General features: G+C 37.7%; 1 protein-coding gene across 1 annotated transcript in view; it reads left to right on the top strand.

Moving 5' to 3' along the window:
* Positions 1-567: 567 nt before the first annotated feature.
* The window catches only part of SEMA3C (semaphorin 3C), a 203926-nt gene continuing 182941 nt past the window's right edge, over positions 568-21552 (top strand). The window contains exons 1-2 of the mRNA XM_052638572.1: positions 568-738; positions 2756-2896. Coding sequence (XP_052494532.1) covers positions 2794-2896 — 103 coding nt within the window. The 5' untranslated portion in view covers positions 568-738; positions 2756-2793. The remainder of the gene's footprint in view (positions 739-2755; positions 2897-21552) is intronic.

A 21552-nucleotide genomic window follows, 5' to 3' on the forward strand; every position in this document is an offset into this window, starting at 1 on the left:
ACTGTTTTATGTCGACCGGTTTTAGAAAACGTTCTACAGGAAAAGGACGAGACTCATGCCTTTTAAAAACCCATCTACTTGCCTTAAAAGGATGCTGTGATCCTTTTCTGGCAAAAACTGCTTTGCACTTTGATAGTTAAGGCCAAGCTTAATCCTGAATGCCTTCCCAGAGCAGCCGGTAACAAACAAAAACCTTGGAACACACCCTGTAAGTTGCTCACTCCACCGCGGAGTGAGAAAGGAGCAGAGTTGTTTAGTTGGCCCCCTAGCCTGCTGCAGCGCATTCCTGTATCTCGAGGGCAGCTTGTCCTGGGGTCGGCCCCGCCCTGGCGGCTCCCTGCCACCCTCTCGCGGGCGCGCTCTGGGTGGGGCCTCGCGGCCGGTGGAGATGCGGCCGAGTGTGTTGGGCGGGTGATGTGAGCTGGCTGGGCGGCGCGCCGGGGCAGCCGGAGCCGTGCGCCGCGTAGCTGTAATCGGACACCCGAGCGCTCGCCCCTTGCGCCGGCCACTTTCCATTCACTCCCGAGTGCTTGATTGAGCGACGCGGAGCAGGGCTCCGGGTGCCGCGCCGCGGCAACGCTGAGGATTCCTTTACAAAGGAACTCAGAAGGCAGGAAAGAAAGAATTTCATCGCTGGGACGCCCTAGAAATTACGGTCTTTTGGGGAAAGCGCTAGAAAAGAGGATCCAAACTTGTAGCACATTGACGACTTTTCCGCGCTGATCTCCTTCCACCTCGGTAAGCCGGATTCGTTGTTTTCAACATTACAAATTTAGCAAAATACAACTTTGGATCTGTGTATAGACTTTTCACACATCCGTGTTCTCAAATCTGGGCATTTTCTTAAGAGCGCATGTAGTTTGTCATGGAAGTGTTTCCCTAGCAGAGAGCCTGGCTGGAATTGTTTTTTTAGGTTATGACACCTGCGGAGAGTTTAAAGTTGAGTATCCCTGCCTTCTAAGGCAAAATTACTGGAGAGAATTTTATAAGAGGCCTTTCATTACATGTTATTAGTGTTCAGTCGTTACAAGTGAACACAGTAAGCATCGTGTCTTAAGTGTTTGAGTTAAAGGGGAAAAGTCATAAAATGTGAGGGGCGGGGGCGTGTATAAGATACTTGACTTTCTCTCACTTCTCATCTCTGGATGGCTTGAAATCACGTTGCTCTTTATACTCACTCCACTTGACCTGTCATTTCATCTCCAATGTTATTTTTTGCAATTTGTGGCATATGTTGCTTTCATAGGGACATATCAGATAAGATATTGATAATAGCAATATGTAAAAATGTGTATTTATTGTCCTGCTTAATACAGAGGCAGAGGTTAGGCATATTTTTATATTTGGTGGGGAATTTAACTATGAAGTCAACAAAACCAGGGAGCAAATTACTAAGGGAAAATCACCGTATAAAATCGGTTTTCTTTCAAGTTAATTTAGGGATAACAAGGTGAAGAGGTTGTGGAAGCAGGAAGAAAGTGTTTCTTTTGAAAATTAGGAACACAAACATCTCTAGGGTTTTCTCCATCTGTGTGGTAAAAGAAGCATAGAATTTTTTTTTCTACCTCTTACATGTACCACCTAAGAAATCAATATAAGTTTTGTTTACAGTGGCATGTTCAGTTTAATTGTTCCTTTGATTCTGTATTACTGAAGCTTCTCTATTGCTCCTGTACTGTATTACTTGTCAAATTTTATTGGCATTTCTTTATTGAATAATTGTGGTAAGATTTTACTTTTAAAAGCCACATACTATTGAAGATCAGTATTGTTATAACCTGTAAAAATAAGTTTCTAGATTAAACTCTGTCATGTCATCTCGTTGTATAATTGTGTTAGACTCAAAATGATTTTTCTTTTTCATGGTCCTGAGTTTATTTTGCATGTGGCTAGTGGAGCTCCTATAGATTTGATATTACACATGTGATCTCTGGTGTTCAGACATTAGTTAATAGCATATATCAATTATATAGATACGGTTTTAAACAGTAATACCTGTCCCTCTGATTTATCCTTTGAAATTTTGACAGCCCACTTTCTAGGTGATTTATTTTAAAAAAGCATTGAGGGATACATGGTTCACTGGATTGCTCACCACTAGGTCATTGGTTTGTATTTGGCACAAATTCATGGTTACCTCATCTACATCATTTAACAGCTGTATGGTCATCTGTATAAACTGGCAGATAACTAATTCCAGTGATATAAGTGATGAAGAATTGAGCCCTGGTAGATTTTTGTGTAGAACTATCATTTCAGAGATGGTTACTCCAAAGAGCTAATGAGTGTGTGGAAGTGAAATTTTATGTGAGGTTTTTCTACTGCTACTGTATTTATGGTAGAAAGAGAAGTTTCCATCTCTTAATCCCTATTGGCACCATTCTCAAATCTTTTCAATGTAATGTGTTTTTTGTTGTTGTTGTTTAAAGAGAATAACAAGTTTAAATATTGGTTTGTCCTTTGGGAATTGACAACATTTTCCTGGCTGCTTTGTTTAATATTCACATTATTTTGCTGGATGATGAAATAATTTCACTTTTAACAAAGACTTCCAGATACAAATGAATTCAAATCCAAATTTTCACATGTAAGACAGAAAGTCACAGCACCTCCTACTGTTTGCATGACTCTGAAAGTTCAGATATGTCTTTGTGAATAAGGTGCTGTCTAGATTGCGGGTTTTGTGTGTATGGGTGGGTGTGTGCTCCTAAAGTGTGAAGTAAAATATAACAAACTTATTATCTTTATTGTAAAGGTATTTTCCCTTGGATATTAACTTGCAAATCTGAAGAAATGGCATTCCAGGCAGTTTGCCTCTTGGTTGGAGTATTTGTTTGTTCTACCTATGTGAAAGGATCGTCTCAGCCCCAAGCAAGAGTTTACTTAACATTTGATGGTAAGAAAGTTGATAAACAATCTGAGAAAAATGTTGAAGTCTGTTTTTTTTTTCTTAATCCAGATACAAAAATTAGTAAAGAGAGTAAAATAATAATTGAGTATTGATTAGCATTAAAAAATGTCTACTGGATTGCTTTTTGGATGATGTGGCTGTTTTAAATTATTGATTACCAGACAAAACCCTCTATTTCATTTGTTTATGAAAATGTTTGAAATGGATTCTGCCCTTTTTTGAAGTTCCTTCTGTGTTTACATGTACATGCATGAGGAGATGGTGAGGACGCCAAAGCCTAAGGTCTTTAAGCTTAGTAGTCATTTACCTTTGATGAAGAATACCCCTTATATGGAACTTCTCATCCATAGAAAGAGCTGTGCAGGTTTAGTTATTGAAATTTTTTTCTAATACCTTTTGAGCCTTAAATTCAAGACTGGGTCTCTCCATATATTGTTCTAATGGTGTTCTTCTATTTCCATGAGGAGATCCTGAGGTTGGCAAACTCTCCTAAGTAATTAAAAAGGACCTCAAATAATATGCTTTGGATTGCTGTTATATGCAAATGCTCTCTTCCGAATCTTGGAAAATGAGTGTGATTTCAAATATTCACGAACATGAAAGGCATATTAAGGTCCTCTGAGGGAATGGTTTGCCAAATGTGTGCGTGAGCTTTAATGTATATAATATAAAAGACTTGGAGATGGATGATTTTGGTTGTCATGTAACCCAAAATAATTGGACAGATGGAATAAGAGATGGATCAGGAAGATCATCTTGCCAGTCAGAGTCACTTATATTTTTATTGCTCCTTTCAGCTTTATCTCTGCATAAACATTAGTGTCACTGGGCATATTTTCATTCATTTGAGAAACGGTATACTCTCAGGCCTTATATAGCTGTGAGCCTTTGAAACTCTGTTATTTTGAATTTCAAACAGCAGTATGACTGACAATTATGAGTCAAATGTCCATCTTTTTTCTTAGTTTCTTAAATCACCAGTACTTTCCCCAGGGTAATCACAAGCACTGAAGGAGCCTTATTTGGAACTTAGAGTGTGTGAGCTTCTGATTGTTTCCTTAGCTTCTGAATTAGCCATTCCCCTCAAGAACCCGTGGCTATCAAGTTGGGAAGAAAAAAGACCTTTTGAAATGTCTTTTTTTTTTTTTTTTTTAAATTACTAACACAACTTGCTGGCTGCTTTCACCTCTTCTCCCAGGATGAAAACTGTGAATTGTTGTTGTTGTTTACTCACTAAGTTGTTTCTGACTTTTCTGCAACCCCATGGACTATAGCCCATAGGCTCCTCTGTCTGTGACGTTCCCCAGGCAAGAGTGCTGAAGTGGGTTGCCATTTCCTTCCTCAGGGGATCTTCTAGACCCAGGGATTGAACCTCCATCTCCTGCATTGCAGGTGGACTCTTTACCACTGAGCCACCAGGGAAGCCCTAGAGCTGTGAATTATCTAATCAAGTAAAAAAATAAAGGCATTAAGGAGCAGTGCAATTCCCTCCCTGTTTTCTGTATTTCTCTCAGGACATAGGAAGATGACATGGCAACCCACTCCAGTATTCTCACCTAGAGAATTCCGTGGACAGAGGAGACTGGTGGGCTGCTGTCCACAGGGTCGCACAGAGTCAGACACGACTGAAGCGACTTAGCATGCATGCATAGGAAGATGAAGTGATCGCATAGGTTAGGTATCTAAACCTGCTTTCTGTTACACTGATAATTAAAAAATTTTAAACTGAAACTTAAGCTTGAATATTTAACTGTTAAAAACAAGTTTGTCACTAGAGATAGTTCATCAAGGCTGTTTTTGAAAAGACAGTTACATTTTATCTTTTAAAGAGGAAATTAAGTAATACAGTCTTTTGAAACCAGACTTCAGTATCTTATAGGATAATGACTACTGTTTACAACATGACTGGAAATTATGATGAACTTTTAAAAATACTGTATATCTAAAATTTTAAGTGCTCTGAAATTTAAAAAAATTCTTATAGAATAATACTTAATTTATAACATATGCCGAATACAGCATGATTAGATAACTATCTGAAAATCTTATAATTCCTATTTTATTCTTCCCAAGAGTCTTACTTGGAAATAACTATATAGAATTCACTTAATTTGGATACTGTTTTAAAAATATATATCACCAAGGATAATGAAATCCCACAATTTATAAATTAATAACAAAAAAACCCTCCAAAAATTAACTATGTAATAGGAAAAGTATCTTGAGAAAAACCAGTTGTTTAAAATGTATAAATTTTAATCATTAGGTCATAGTAATTTTCTTAACTGATTTGACTGTACCTGCTTGAAGTCTTGTTCCAAATTTCTTATTACTTAAAGTGTCTCAGTGATCTTATTATGATTTGTCTGAGTATCACACTGAATAGGTTACTAAAGATATAGAATTTTTATACAGGGTTGACATATATACTTTCTTTCATTTATTAATAGTTTAAAATTTCTGAGTGACCCATTAGAAGAATCCTTTCAGTTTTGTCTTACTGTCCAGTTAAGAATCACAGTCAGGTTAAAGGTGTGTGAAACAAGAGATCTCTTCTCCCATACACATTCTGTCCCTTCTTGTGGTGGTGGAGTGATGGAGTGATAGCATTTGGGAAACAGTGACTTACAGATTTGCCTTCCCTATTAATCTAGCACAAGGTCACCCAGATGGTTATCACTCCTAGGGGAGAATATACTTCAGGTGTTATTAAATAATTACGTATGCTGGATAAATCTTGAATGTTAAAAGAGCTGTTATTCCGATTAGATACTGTGTTTCGTAAAATTTTACGCCAAATAGCTTTTCAAATGAATAAAAAGTTCATGCAAATTATTTTTGTTTGAATTGAATTTTTCTTGAAAAAACGCAGTAGTTTATGGATTCATATTTCATAACATTATTGTCATATTCTTTCCAGAAAATCTTTAGGACCAATAAGGTTCATAAGGAAAAGCAAGGCTATGTACATAAATAGAACATGTTTTGATTGCTAATATTAAATTGTTAATGTTCAGTCAGTCGGTCAGTCATGTCTGACTCTTTGCAACCCCATGGACTGCAGCTCACAAGGTTCCCTGTCCTTCACTGTCTCCCAGAGCTAGTTCAAACTCATGTCCATTGAGTCAATGATGTCATCCAATGATCTTGTCCTCTGTTGTCCCCTTCTCTTCCTGCCTTCTATCTTTCCTAGCATCAAGGTCTTTTCCAGTGAGTCGGCTCTTCACATCAGGTGGCCAAAGTAGTAGAGTTTCATCTCTAGCATCAGTCCTTCCAATGAATATTCAGGGTTGATTTCCTTTAGGATTGACTGCTTTGATCTCCTTGCAGTCCAAGGGACTCTCAAGAGCCTTCTCCAGCACCACAGTTCGAAAGCATCAATTCTTTGGCATTCAGCTTTCTTTATGGTCCAACTCTTACATCCATACATGACTACTGGAAAAACAATAGCTTTGACTCTACGGACCTTTGTTTACAACGTAGCGTCTCTTGCTTTTTAATGTGCTGTCTAGGTTTGTCATAGCTTTTCTTCCAAGGAGCAAGCATATTGAAAGATGTTCCCTCTATTCCTACGCTTAATATTTCTTGTAAATGAATGTGGAATTTTGTCAAATACTTTCTGTGCATCTATTTAAGACAATCAGTTTTTCTGGGTTTTCTCCTTCATTTTGATACTGTGCTATATCATGATGGTTGTTTTGCAGGTATTGAACCATTCTTACATCCCTAGAATAACTCCCAGTTGATTATGGTGTATGCTTCTGTTAATGTATTGTTGAATTCTGTCTGCTGATAGTTTGTTGATGATGTTTGTACCTATGTTCATCTGGGATATTGGCCTATAAATTTGCGTGTGTGTTTGGTGTCCTTTATGATAGATTTTCATGGCAGCCCACTCCAGTATTCTTGCCTGGAGAATCCCTTGGACAGAGGAGCCTGGTGGGCTACAGTCCATGGGGTTGCAAAGAATCGGACATGACTGAAGGGACTTAGTATAGCATAGCCTAGCATGATAGAGTTTGGTGTGTTGTATTTCCATTTTCATGTGTCCCAAGATATTTTCTTAATTTTTCTTTTGATTTCTTCATTGACCAGTTGGTTGTTTAGTTGTTGTTGTTTAACTGCTAAGTTGTGTTCAAGTTGTTCAGTAACATGTTTAATCTCCACCTATTTGCAGAGTTTTGTTTTCATTTCTCAGATTTTTCTTGTAATTGATTTCTAGTCTTATACCATTGTGATCAGAAAGAGACTTGATTTGATTTCAGTCTTCTTAAATGCATATGACCTAAAATGTGATCTATCCTGAAATATTCCATGTGCCCTTGAGAAGAATGTTTATTATGATGCTTTTAGATAGAATGTTCTATATGTATCTGTTAAGTCTTTCTGGCTTAATGTTTTGTTCAAGACTGATTTCTGTTGATTTTATGTTGGGATGATCTATTCATTGATTTAAAGGCGATATTAAAATTATCTCCTTTTATATTGCTGTCATTTTCTCCCTTTAGGACTGTTAATATTTGCTTTATATATTTAGGTATTCCTATTTTAGATGAATAAATATTATAAATTTATCTTTTTTTGTTGGTTTGACAACTTTATCATATAATAACCATCTTTGTTTTATTTTTTACATTCTTGGTTTAAAGTCTATTTTGTCTGATAGAAATATATCTACTCCAACTTTCTTTTGGTTTCTGTTTGCAAAGAACATCTTTTTTTTCATCCCTTAACATTTAGTGTATGTATGCCTTACATCTGAAGTCAACCTCTTGTAAGAAACATGTAGTTGGGTCTTGTTTTTAATCCATTCAGCCATTCTGTGTGTTTTGATTGTAGAATTTATTCCATTTATATTTAAGGTAATATTAAACAAGTCTGTATGATTTTTCTATTAATAATTGTTTTCTTGCTATGTTCCTTTCTTCTCTTATTCTCCTCCCTTGTCCATTTGTTGTTGTTGTTTGTTTCTTTTTTTATTGCTTGATAGTTCTCTTTTCCAATTTTTATTGGAATATAGCTGATTTACAGGGCTTCCCAGGTGACTCAGTAGAAAAATCCATCTGGCAATGCAGGAGACACAGACTATGCAGGTTTGATACCTGGGTCAGAAATATTCCCTGGAGGAGGGAATGGCACCCCACTCCAGTATTCTTGCCTGGAGAATCACATGGACAGAGGAGCCAGGCAGGCTACAGTCCATGGGGAAACGAAGAGTTGAAATGACTGAGCCAGTCAGCACACACCTCACAGTTGACTTACAGTATTGCATTAGTTTTGGTTGTAGAGTGCATTAAGTCAGGGATGTGAATGCATATATCTACTCCTTTCTTCCCTTAGATTATTTTCCCATATAGGCTTTTACAGGGTATCTTCCTTTGTGTTTTGATGGCTTTCTTTACTGTTATGCTCAGATTTTTTTCTTATCTTTTATGTACCAGTGAGATTTTTATTATCATATGTTTTCTTGTTACCTGTTGGTTCCCTTTCTTTTCAGCTTAATGAAGTTCCTTTAACTTTTCTTATAAGGCCAGTTTATTGGTTGTGAACTCCTTTGGTTTTTTCCTGACTGGAAAACTTTTATCTTTCCTTTGGTTCAGGACGATAACCTTGCGGGGCAGAGTAGTTTTGGTTGGAAGTGTTTTTTTTCTCCTTTCAGCATTTTGAATATACCATGCTGCTCTCTTTTGTCCTTGAAAGGTTTTGCTGAAAATTCTTATGATAAGTCTTACAGGGATCCCATTATATGTAACCATGTAACAAGTTGCTTTTTTTTCCCCTTTCTTGCTATTTTTAAGATTCTTTTGTGATCTTTAAATTTGACCTTATAATCACAGTGTGCCATTGTGTGGATCTCTTGGGTTCTTCTTATTTGAAACTTTCAGGGATTCTTGGATCTGGATGTCCTGTTCCAAAATTAGGGAAGTTTTCAACCATTATTTCTTTGAATAAATTTCCTGCCTTTTCTCTCTTTCTTTCACTTCTGGGACCCTGGTTAAGCAAATGTTACTCCTTTTCATGTTGTCATACAGGTACTGTGAAGTGAAGTGAATTCACTCAGTCGTGTCTGACTCTTTGCGACCCCGTGGACTGTAGCCTACCAGGCTCCTCCATCCATGGGATTTTCCAGGCAAGAGTACTGGAGTGGGTAGCCATTTCCTTCAAAGCTATCTTAACTTTTTAAAATTCTTTTTGTTTTGTTTTGTTTCCCTGTTTGGGTGAATTCTACTGCCCTGTCACCAGATTACTGATTCTTTCTTCTGTTTGATCTTGTCTGCTGTTGAACCCTTCTACTGTATTTTTCAGTTCAGTTTGTATATTCTTTAATTCTGAGACTTCTGTTTTGTACTTTCTTATCTTTTCTGTATTGTTCAGGTTCTCACTGTCTTCATTAGTCTTATAAATTCAGTGAGCATCTTTATGACTTATGCTTTGAACTGTTTATCAGATAAATTTCTCATCTCCATTTAATTCAGATTTTTTTCTGAGGTTTTATTTTGTTCTTTGTTTCTGTGTATTATATGAAATAGCTACCTCCCTCAGTATTGAAGGAATGGTCTTATGTAGGAGATGAACCTTAATTGTTCAACCTTGAGCTAACATTTACTTGTCTCTCAAACTTTTGTGATTGTCTGAAAGTGAAAGTGTGAAAGTGTTTAGCTCAGCTGTGTCTGACTCTGTGACCCAATGGACTGTAACCTCTGTTCATGAAATTCTCCAGGCCAGAATACTGGAGTGGGTTGCCATTCCCTTCTCCAGAGGATCTTCCCAAACCAGGGATCAAACCCCGCTCTCCCACATTGCAGGCAGCTTCTGCAAGCCTTTTGATTGTCTAAGGAAGCCTTGTGATTGTCTAAGCAGTCTGATTCATTCTTGATGGGTCACAGATGAGGATGTAACAATGACTGTGAGAGTTTCATAGCAAGGGATCTTAGGAAAAACCTAGTTTCAGGCTGATTGGAAGACTTTCCTCATGTAGCAGCTTTTGAGATATGCAAATATATACAGCTCTGTGGGACCACAATTTTAAGCCCTGCTGTCCTCTAGACCAGGTGATATGAAGGTATCCCCTAGATGACAGTTGTGAAACTCAGGGCTCCAAACAAGTGTATAAACTATTTTCTGGTAGGTACTAGTGAGCTGAAGTGAGGCCAGAGGAGAGTACAACCATGGCATTCTCTGGCCTACATTCCCTGAGAGCACTTCCATAGCCTCTGGTGTGTGGCAAATGTTAAGTCTCCCCCTAAGACTGAAGCTCAAGAAAATAGGTCTCTCTCTCTCTCTCTCTCTCTCTCTCTCTCTCTCTCTTTTCCACAGAAAGTCGGGTTGTGTTTCACTATGCTATGTCTGTTCAATGTCCTGGGTGTGGTAGCCTCCCAACAACTGACTCTGATTGTTTCCGTCCAAAAAGCTCGCCAGGCCACCAAGCCATATAATCAGGGTGCATCTTCTGTGTGGACTGGGCATACCTGCTGGCTTTAGTGATCCAGCAGGAGAGCTCAGGGTCATGATGAATCTGCAGACTTTAACAGTAGTGACGAAGCAGAAGAGTGCAGTAATGCAACTTCCAGCTTTAGGAAAGCAGCAGGAGAGCACAGGGCAAGTCACGAATGCCAGGAATATTGCAGAGCAACAGGAGAGTGCTGTGACTGTGCCTACTGGCACTAGCCAGGTACTGGGGAGAACACAAAAAAATGTCACTCGCCAACACCTCAGTCCCCAGAGAGAGTCCCAGCAGTCCACTACTCCTCCCCTGCACTGCCCCCTCGCCCCACCCCCGACCCCAGCAGATGCTTTAAGACTGGCAAATGAATTACCTTCACGTATAGACTAGGAACTTTTTAGGCTGCTACTTTTCTGCTGAGTCCCAAGGTGAGTTGTCTATAAGTCTTTAAATAGCAGAATCTAGGCTCTCACAGCCTTTTGGAGCCTGAAAATAAGCCCCTGGAAATAAATCCCTTGGTTTCAAAGGCAGACATATGGGAGCTCACCAAGGGTTGAGGTACTTGATATGGGGCACAAACCACTCCTCAAGGAGACATTCCATATTTGTGAGCTGATTGTGGGTTGCTGTACCAGAGATGGATTTTTTGGCAAGAAAACATCTCTGCCTGTCCTGCCGCTTTTACCCTTTGAGCTCTTTACCTAGTTTCTAGCTCTTTTTTTTAGAGGGAATCATTCCTTTTGTAGTAGAAGATTTGGTTGTGTTCATGTGAGATGGTGAGTTCAGGATCTTCCTATGTTTCTTGGCTTGAACTGACCAAATTCATTTCAGGTCAGTTGCTCAGTCATGTTGGACTCTTTGTGACTCCATGGACTGCAGCATGCCAGGCTTTTCTGTCCATCACCAACTCTTGGAGCTTGCTCAAACTCATGTCCATTGAGTTGGTGATCCCATCCAATCATCTCATCCTCTGTTGTCCTCTTCTCCTCCTGCCTTCAATCTTTGCCAGCATCAGGGACTTTAATGAATCAGTTCTTCGAATCAGGTGGCCAAAGTCTTGGAGCTTCAGCTTCAGCATCAGTCCTTCCAGTGAATATTCAGGACTGATTTCATTAGGATTCAATAGTTTGATCTCCTTAAAGTCCAAAGGACTCTCAAGAGTCTTCTTCAACACCATAGTTCAAAAGCATCAGTTCTTCAGAGCTCGGCTTTCTTTATGGTCCAACCTTCACATCCAGATATGAGCAGGTAAAAACATAGCTTTGACTAGACGGACCTTTGTCAGGAAAGTAGTGTGTCTGCTTTTTAATATGCTGTCTAGGTTTGTCACAGATTTTCTTGCAAGGAGAATGCATCTTTTAATTTCATGGCTGCAGTCACCATCTGCAGTGATTTTATAGTCATGTTTTTAATTTCTGTTATTAAGTACTGACTTATTTAGGAGTGTTACACTTCTTGATAAATTTAGCTCTTTTCCATTATGAAATATCTCTGATTATTCCTGGTAGTAATTTTTCTTCTGAAATGTATTTTGTCTGAATGTAACAATTTCATTTTTCTGGTAGAATGAAAAATATTAACAAAAATTTAATTATAATTTAGTGGGGGAAATATTAGTTATGATTTCAGTGCCCTTGAGGAAATTGTTAATAAAATATTATGAAATACATTTAAACAAATATTTTTATGTACATAAATGTATGAATATTAGATTGGCAGTGTGGTATAATGAGAACAGTGTTTACATGGAAATAAATCCTTCAGGGGTTTCAGTCCTTACTTCTTCAGTAATTAACTGTGAAACTTTGTCAGGACCTCAGTTTCCTCAATCAGGTACAAAAAAATTTGGATTAAATTGTTTCTAAGACCCCTTGCTATAGCCGTTGGTAAAATTATATGATATTTGAGCTTAGTTTTATATTATAAATATGACCTCCTTTGAGTAAATCTTTCACAATAATACCCTTAGTATTTTTAAGAACATTTGTGTGAAGAACCTAGGCAAGTGGAAGAAAAGAAACCTAAACAATTTTTTAAAAATTCGTGGGTTTTATTACTGGTTTTCAGTCATAGTTGTTTGCTCCTTTCTGGGCATGCTGTATTGGGGTGGTCACTTAATTTTCTTAATCCAGAATTTTGTAGTCTGTAACATGATGATACTACTTCGTAAAATCAGTTTGAAAATTAAATGAGTTAAGTTTGTAAAGTGTTTAATGTTGTATGTAGTGTTCATTCTATTATACATGAAGGCTTGCCTGAGTTATTGTTTGTAAATATGATCTTCATTTGGCCTCCTCTGGTGGCTCAAACGTTAAAGAATCTGCTCCAATGCAGGAGACCTGGGTTTGATTCCTGGGTCAGGAAGATCCCCTGGAGAAGGAAATGGCAACCCACTCCAGGATTCTTGCCTGGAGAACTGCATGGAGAGAGGAGCCCACCAGGCTACAGTCCACAGGGTCACAAGAGTCAGATAGGACTTAGTGACTAAACCACCACCAGAAAATACCTGACCATCACCTGCATAGCAGGGGATGGATCTAAATTCATTTGTGTAAAAAGTAACAAAAATTCCTCTCTCGTGCTGTTCCTGTTCTGGTGCTATGGTGAAGAAATGAGTATCTATTGCATTTTACCTGGTATCTATCAATTAAAAAAATTAAAATTCCCTGAAGAGTGATTGTACTGTACAAAAGCTTTATTGCCTGCGAATGTGTAGTGGTAAATGGGTATCAAAACTTAAGTTAATTCATCATTTATTGAGCAATAACAAATAGCAGTCTCTATGCTAAGTGGAGTGAAATGAATTACAGTACAAATGAAGACCATGTTGTTGTGTTAGTTAGCTGTATCTGACTCTTTGCAACCCCATGGAGTGTAGCCTGCCAAGCTCCTCTGTTCATGGAATTCTCCAGGCAAGAATACTGGAGTGGGTTGCCATTTCCTTCTCCAGGGGATCTTCCTGACCCAGGAATCAAAGCCAGGTCTCCTGCATTGTAGGCACATTCTCTACCGACTGAGCTACGAGGGAAGCCTCTATTTACTTCCAAACTCTTCACAGTATACGCTAAATATTCAGTGCGGTCCGGGAATTCACCTTTCTATGTTGACCCATTTCAGTTAATTCTCAAACTTCTAATTATTCTGTGTCTTTCCCCATCAACATCTAACCTGTAAAATTTTGGACATTTTCTACAAGAGAACCTTCTGTGCTTTTTGATTAGAAGCCTGGCTTCCAGTGTTAAATGAAAGATACTGCATAGAGGCCCTTGATAGGTAACCTGCCAATAGTATTAATAGTATTAATTGATAGGTAACCTGCCAGTAGTATTAATAGTATTAATTGATAGGTAGTATTGTCTTAATCCTCAGTGTCCTTGGCATTTATGTATGCTAGCATGTTTGGCATATCTAGATGTCTAGAATTTGGAAGTATTGACCCAAATGAATAATTTTTTTAAGATTCTGTTTTTCTAAAGTTGAATTTTTCATGATGAGCTTAAACTTATAAGCATATAATCTACTTTTTGACTGTCATGGCACATAGTATGTGGCTTGAAATTGTAGACAACAATTTGTCATTCTTGGCGCACTTAAGAGTATTATAAAACCTCAGAAAGGAGAGCATGTGGGATGATTCCTGATCCATTTCTGCACTATAATATAAAATTTATGTGTATAAAAATATCCATAAAAACATGCTAATAAAATCAATCACAAATATAAATATACCCATGTAAATAACAAATATGAGCATACACTCAAAACAATGGTTGTTAAATAGTTTGTTTTTTTCATACTTTTGATGTACTTGAAATTGATTCAGGAATATTTGCATTGTATAAGAAAATTTAATATACCTTAAGTCTGATATTTTAATTGAGAATTACTGGATTTGTTAATTTTATATTAACCAATGAAGATATATAGTATTAACTTTCTGAAAGAGTACAGTATCTTGGAGTGAGTGTGTGTGTGTGTGTGTGTGTGTGTGTGTGTGTGTGTGTTTAAGTTTGGATTGTTGTTGTTGACTCTTTTGTGACCCCATGGACTATAGCCCACCAGGCTCCCTGTCCATGGCATTTCCCAGGCAAGAATACTGGAATGGGTTGTCATTTCCTTCGCCAGGGGATCTTCCCGACCCAGGGATTGAACCCACATCTTGTATATTGCACTCGGATTCTTTACCACTGAGCCACCAGGAAAACCCCTAAGATCAGGTATCAGCTGCAATCCAGAAGTTAACTTATCGTGCATCATACAATAGCGTCCCCTCAGTTACCAAAGAAGCAATAATTCAATCATGTGGATTTTTTTTTTTTAGTACAATCCTTTATCAGACTTGATTTTTTAAGTAATCCTAAAAAATACTGGATTATCTTTTTTTATTATATGTTTTTAAATCTAGAAAGATAATATTCTGAAATAAAGAAGTAGGGTAAAACTAAGGTGTGCTCAGTTAACACACAGGGTTCAAAAAGTCTAAATATCATTTTACTAAACAGGCAGCTGCCTGGCTCTACTTCAGGTTTTCTTTTGGTTAAAAACTCTTATGAGTTATCATGGTACCTATGGAAATATTTTAAAATGCTTTATAAAACTATGAATGCTCACAAGTAAATTCACTGATAGTAAAACGCATGGCAAAAAAAGTCCATTATTTGTGATTGCTAGTAATTTTTTGCTTATGTTCACCAAAATAGATATGACTTCCCACTGCTAAAGTGTTCTACTCCCACTTAAGCCTGTGACTAATTTCCTAAAGCTCAAAAGAAAAGTGACAATTAAAAGATTAAAACTCAATGAAGATTTTTATTATTTGGATGCATAGCTATTATTGGCCAGTTTTCCAGTCCGAAGTTGAGTTTTACAGTTACATTTACATATGTATGAGAGCAGTTTAAAAACATAAAAATGTCAGTGTGAGTTGTATTGGGAAACAAGTGTATTAACTGCAGAGACTAGGGTTGCGTAAGAGTATAAGCTCTTTCAGTTATTTACCTTGTGATTCTTTCTGCCTTCTTTCAGTGCTATATTTTAATTAATAAGTTGTTAAAATCTCCAGGTCATTGATAATATATAAATGAAAGATGATGAAATTTTACAAAACCTCTTTTCTCTTTTAATATCTGTCTTATTTGACAAGACGCTTAGTTAATTAGACAATAAATGAAAGGACCCCTGTGAATTCATAGGCTAAATCTGAATGCTGATGAATTGTTACTGGACAATAAACTCAAAATAATAAATCACCTCTTTATGAACTCTGGTAGCATTAACATTGCAAGGCACATTTGTTGAAAACTGTCTAATGGCTGCCCAAGATATAAAAATAAACTCAATTGTTCTTGGTTTCTGCATTAATCTTAGAGAATGCTCACTCTGATTGTATGGAATCTTCTGAAATATTTAGTTCTTGGGAAAACTTATGCTTCTACAGTTTCCTTTAATTTCCCTTCCAGTGGTCTCAGTTAAACATCAATTAAACATATTAAATAACACCTGCATGTTTTAATAAACTTAGCTCAACAAGGGGTGCTGTGTGAATAAGAAGCTCTTAGCATTCTTCTCCTCTGAGAGAATCGCTGAACTCAGGAAGAGGTTGATGAATACAAGTGTGAGTTGGACATTACCTAAAGCATGAAGATTTTTAAGTAGAGTAACAGTAAGTTTGTTATGTAAAGAGCAAGTTAAAATAGTTGTAAAATACTATGGAGACAGAAAATGAGAAGAAATTGTCAGAAATTTTAAATGTATATTTTTCTGTAAGGAATATATTGACACGAGACTCTAGTAGTCAAATAAGACAGAATCTGTTTCGTAGCCTTGAATTGTGAGAAGTTTTAATTATTTCAAAGACTGTCTCTTGGGAAATATTAGAAATTATTATAGAATTGTATTGATTAATTAATTGTATTAATTAGTACAAAAATGCATTATAGTGATATGCTGTGAATCTCTTTCTAAATGATTTTTAGAAAAAAGTTGGAAACCTGTATTTTGCTGTCAATTCTTGTACTAGGTAAGCTTTCTCAGAATCTAATAAGCTTGATTATGTTGCCAAAGGATGATGCTGTGATGTTAAGCCATTCCTAGAGGTACAAGGTTTCTGCAGTTGGAAACAAAGAGGGTTGCTTCAGTGAAATGAAATCAGAAGAGTGAGCTTATGTTATCTGGTTAGTCAACCATCAATAGCAATTCCATGGAAAAAGGATGTTATATTTCATGATTATGATAGATACATGTGGATATTAGTGGTTGAACTGTCAAATGAAGATGGCTCAAGTGATGCTAGATAATTTTAATACATTTACATGTTGGTCAGGACTTCCCTGGTGTCTCAGATAGTAAAGAATCTGCCTTCAGTGAGGGAGACCCGGGTTTGATCCCTTGGTCCAGAGGGAATGGCTACCCACTCCAGTATTCTTTCCTGGAGAATTCCATGGACAGAGGAACATGGAGGGTTACATTCCATGAGGTCACAAAGAGTTGGACACGACTAAGTGGCTAACATTTTCACTTTTTTCTTTTTATATTGATCAAATATGTGAATATGTTCTTCACAAGAGTGAATAATGATGTATGTTACATAGACTTTCTCTGCAGTTTTGATTTAGATAATTATACCTAGAACTAAATATATGCATTTTCCATCCTTCATAGATGTGTGCTACCATTTTGCCTTCTGTGTTTCTAAAATATTTTGATAATTTATTCATCACTTCATGGGAAATAGATGGGGAAACAGTGGAAACAATGTCAGACTTTATTTTGGGGGGCTCCAAAATCATTGCAGATGGTGATTGCAGCCATGAAATTAAAACATGCTTACTCCTTGGAAGGAAAGTTATGACCTACCTACATAGCATATTGAAAAGTAGAGACATTACTTTGCCAACAAAGGTCCATCTAGTCAAGGCTCTGGTTTTTCCTGTGGTCATGTATGGATGTGAGAGTTGGACAGTGAAGAAAGCTGAGCACCAAAGAACTGATGCTTTTGAACTATGGTGTTGGAGAAGACTCTTGAGAGTCCCTTAGACTGCAAGGAGATCCAACCAGTCCATCCTAACAGAGATCAGTCCTGTGTGTTCATTGGAGGGACTAATGCTAAAGCTGAAACTCCAGTACTTTGGCCACCTGATGCGAAGAGTTGACTCATTGGAAAAGACCCTGATGCTGGGAGGGATTGGGGACAGGAGTAGCAGGGGATGACAGAGGATGAGATGGCTGGATGGCATCACTGACTCGATGGACATGAGTTTGAGTAAACTCCAGGAGTTGGTGATGGACAGGGAGGCCTGGTGTGCTGTGATTCATGGGGTCACAAAGAGTCGGACATGACTGAGCGACTGAACTGAACTGAACTGATGCATTGTAATAGTAATCACTAACATTAATATTGCCTTTGTGCCAGGCACTATTTATACACTTCATGTTATTTAATTCTGTAACTACACTGTGAATAGGGACTATTTTTATCCTCCTAAAAAAGTACAGAGTAACTTGCCTAAGGTCACAGGAATGGAAAGGAACATGATAAAGCACGAGCAATCAGCGTGTGGAACCATTTCTGGAAATACTGTTAGAATTAGTTTTAAGCTCCACAAAAAAGTCACAATGGAAAGAAGAAAACATTTTCTGCGGAAGTCATATATAACTCCCTTTATCACTGACATTAAAGGTGTCAGCATATTTTTGGTTACCTCTTGAAACGGCAAACCTTCATGAACATAATGGATATAAAACTCATTCTCTACACCATTCCTAATCCCCTCTTCAATTTCAGATTCATCAAGGTGACGATGAGGGAATTAGCCCTCTGGAACAAGTTTATTTTGTTGCTATAGCTGAGGTCTCCTTTTGTGGCTCTGAAAGTTAAGCCTAAACTCAGAAATGATAGAAAACTAGTTATTCACTCTCCTCACCTCACTATGCAGGTTTATCAGGATGTGTCTACATAAGTTCAATATAGCCTATATTTTCTTTTAAAGAAAAAAAAAATCATGTGTTCTTGTTTATGAATACCATTACAGTGTCAAGTGACTATAGCAGTGAGAGACATTCAATGTTTTCATTTCCCAAATATCTTTTATATAATGAGGTAAAAAAAAATCCAGTCATCTTGATTTAGTTCCATTACTATCCAAAATAAAAGTATTGAGAAAGAGAGCTGCAAACTTTGGGCAAATTCCAATACTCTTTTTTGCCTTCTACATTTTCATTTGTGTGTTACTTAGAACCTCTGTTGTTAATGAAAACAGAGTTAAAAGCGAGGAGCAGAAAGGTTAGACATTTTCTAAGGCAGAGTATGGTTGGCAAGAAGGGCACATAAAAGGCAGAGCTCAGAGCTGAGCCATGTGCTATTTTAGGGCAGCACTAACTATGAAACAATGTGCTGAGCTGTAAAAGATGGCAAGTACATACTACTTTTCCAAGGAACATGCTCAGAAACAATCATTTCAACCTTCCCTCCTTGTTTAGTAAGAATGAACTGCCTTTGAGCCCTCTGTAGTAATATGTTACTTCTACAGGGTGCTTTTCAACTTTTCAGAGAATTTCCACATGTTATCTCATTTATTACAGAATTCTTAGGAAATGAGTGGGCATGGAGTCCCTGAGGGACTGCATGTCTTGGTTAAGGACCTACAGCTTGATGGTAGCAGAGACAAGACTGGAAGAGGGAAATGGTATAGGAAGAAGCAAATTAATTATGTAGAGAATCAGAGACATTCTGCAAATGCATATTACAAAATCTGAAGAAATGCCAGGCCATTAATTTGAATATTAGCAAATTTGTCTCCTGCTGTTTGCTTTCCCAAATTATACACAACACTGTAGCTTTAACTTACCTTAAATTGTTAATTACTGATTTGTAGCAATAATTTGGAGTTTCCCAGGTGTTTCAGTGGTAAACAATCTGCCTGCCAATGCAAGAGACCTGGGTTCAATAATGCCTGGGTCAAAAAGGTCCCCTGGAGAAGGAAATGGCAACCCACTACAGGAATCTTGCCGGGTTGTCCCATGGACAGAAGAGCCTGGTGGGCTACAGCAATAATTTATGGATTATTATATGTCAGGTTGCAATATATTGAATAGTAAATCAGAAATGTCTCTAAATTTTCTTTGAAAAGATTGAGGCAATACATAAATACCAAAATTTCATATTTTTATTTCTAATTTATGTAAGTTAATGAACATACTTTCTTTGTCTTGCCTTCTCTGAGTTACTGCTCTTGTAGTCAGGAGTTTCACTTGCTGTGCTGTGTACCTCAGGATTATATTTTCTCCTTTGTCAATCCCTAGAAGAGAGTATTCTATGTATTATCTTAGAAGGAAGCAATCATTTAAATAATCTTAAGATCTGACTTGAAGTGATGCCAATGAAAGTGCCAAATATTCTTGCCTTTCTCAACTTCAACATTTTCTAGCACTTAGGGTTCTTGATAATAAAAATGAAAAATATTCTACGTAATTAATTCCTAAATTACTACTTCACTGAAACTGTTTTCTTATAAAAAATTAGCAGGTACCAGACTTTGATATGATTGCTTATATTAAATCATATATATAATGTAATAACTAATGTCAAGTCTCTAGCCAATACGGAATTGATAGACCGAAGGAGTCAAACCAACATAATTTTGCAGAAGGTAATTGCTGTTTCTTCTAAGAAGATAAGACTGCTGATCATGCAAAAAGAAAATCATGTCTCTTTAGGAGTAATAGTGTTAAAGAAACGAATGTTAAATTCTTTCTTGAAAAACTTCCTATTCCCTTGTTATAGGCTTTCACTTTCTTTTTCCTTTTGTAAAAATTTTAAATTAATTAATTTTTTTGGCAGCACTGTGTCTTTGTTGCTGCGCACAGGCTTTCTTTAGTTGTGGCGAGGTGGGGCTCCTCTTCCCAGTGCTGCGCAGACTCCTCCTCGTGGTAGTAACATGGAGAAATCTCCTGGAGGGGCATGGGCTCCAGGGCAAGGGCTCAGGAGTTGTGGACTGGAGCTCAATTGCCCTGACGGCACGTGGGATCTTCCCTTCCAGCATCGAATCTGTGTCCCCTGCACTGGCAGGCAGATTTTTAAGCACTGGACTACCAGGGAAGTCCAGCTTTTTACTTTCTAAAGATAAATTATTTATGGAGAGGAAATATATATCTGAGTTGAGATAAATGCACAGTCTTTACATACACATACATGTATACACATATGCTTTGCCGGTGGCCAAGCAGTAAAGAATCGGCCTACAATGCAGAAGACACAGGAGCGTGGTTCAGTCCCTGGGTCAGGAAGATCCCCTGGAGAAGGAAATGGCAACCCACTCCAGTATTCTTGCCTGGAAAATGCCATGGACAGAGAAGCCTGGCAGACTACAGTCCATGGGATCTCGAAGAGTCAGACACGCCTGAATGACTGAGCATGTACATATGCATACTCTGTGGGTAAAGATCTAGTTAGGGGCTTTCCTGGTACCTCAGCTGGTAAAGAATTGCCTGCAGTGCAGGAGATCCCTGTTTGATTACTGGGTCGGGAAGATTCCCTGGAGAAGGGATAGACTATCCACTCCTGTATTCTTGGGCTTCCCTGGTGGCTCAGCTGGTAAAGAATCTGCCTGCAGTGTAGGAGACCTGGGTTCGATCCCTGGGTTGGGAAGATCCTCTGGAGAAGGGAAAGGCTACCCACTCCAGTATTCTGGCCTAAAGAACTCCATGGGCTGTACAGTCCACGGAGTTGCAGAGAGGGGCACACAGCTGAATGACTTTCACTTTCACAGGTCAGTTATATTTCAGTATGGTTTCAGTCTTTCCTAAGTGTGCATTCTAAGTGCATATAACAAAACCTGAAAAGTAACAACAACAGAAAGAGTTGTATTCCTGACACCACTTTTATTATGCATTACTTATATGTTTTCTTACTTAAAAGTTGTGATTACTACAAATTTGTCATTTAATAATCAGATAATCAGCTTGACAAACACTTTAGTACTGTAAATATTAATGTAACAGTTATACAGTAATAGCTAGTACAGTTGCGCTGAAGACCAGGACAAGAAATTGGTGGCTTATGTATTTGAGCATTTCCTCCCTCCCATTACTGATGGCTAGAACTGGTGGGAACAAAATGACCTGTTGCCAGAACAAAGTAATCCATCCTTAGCATAGATAATAGGAACTTAAAGGAAGTGAGTGGGACAAAAACAATACG

This window comes from Budorcas taxicolor, chromosome 4, assembly GCF_023091745.1.
Source record: "Budorcas taxicolor isolate Tak-1 chromosome 4, Takin1.1, whole genome shotgun sequence".
NCBI lineage: Eukaryota > Metazoa > Chordata > Mammalia > Artiodactyla > Bovidae > Budorcas > Budorcas taxicolor.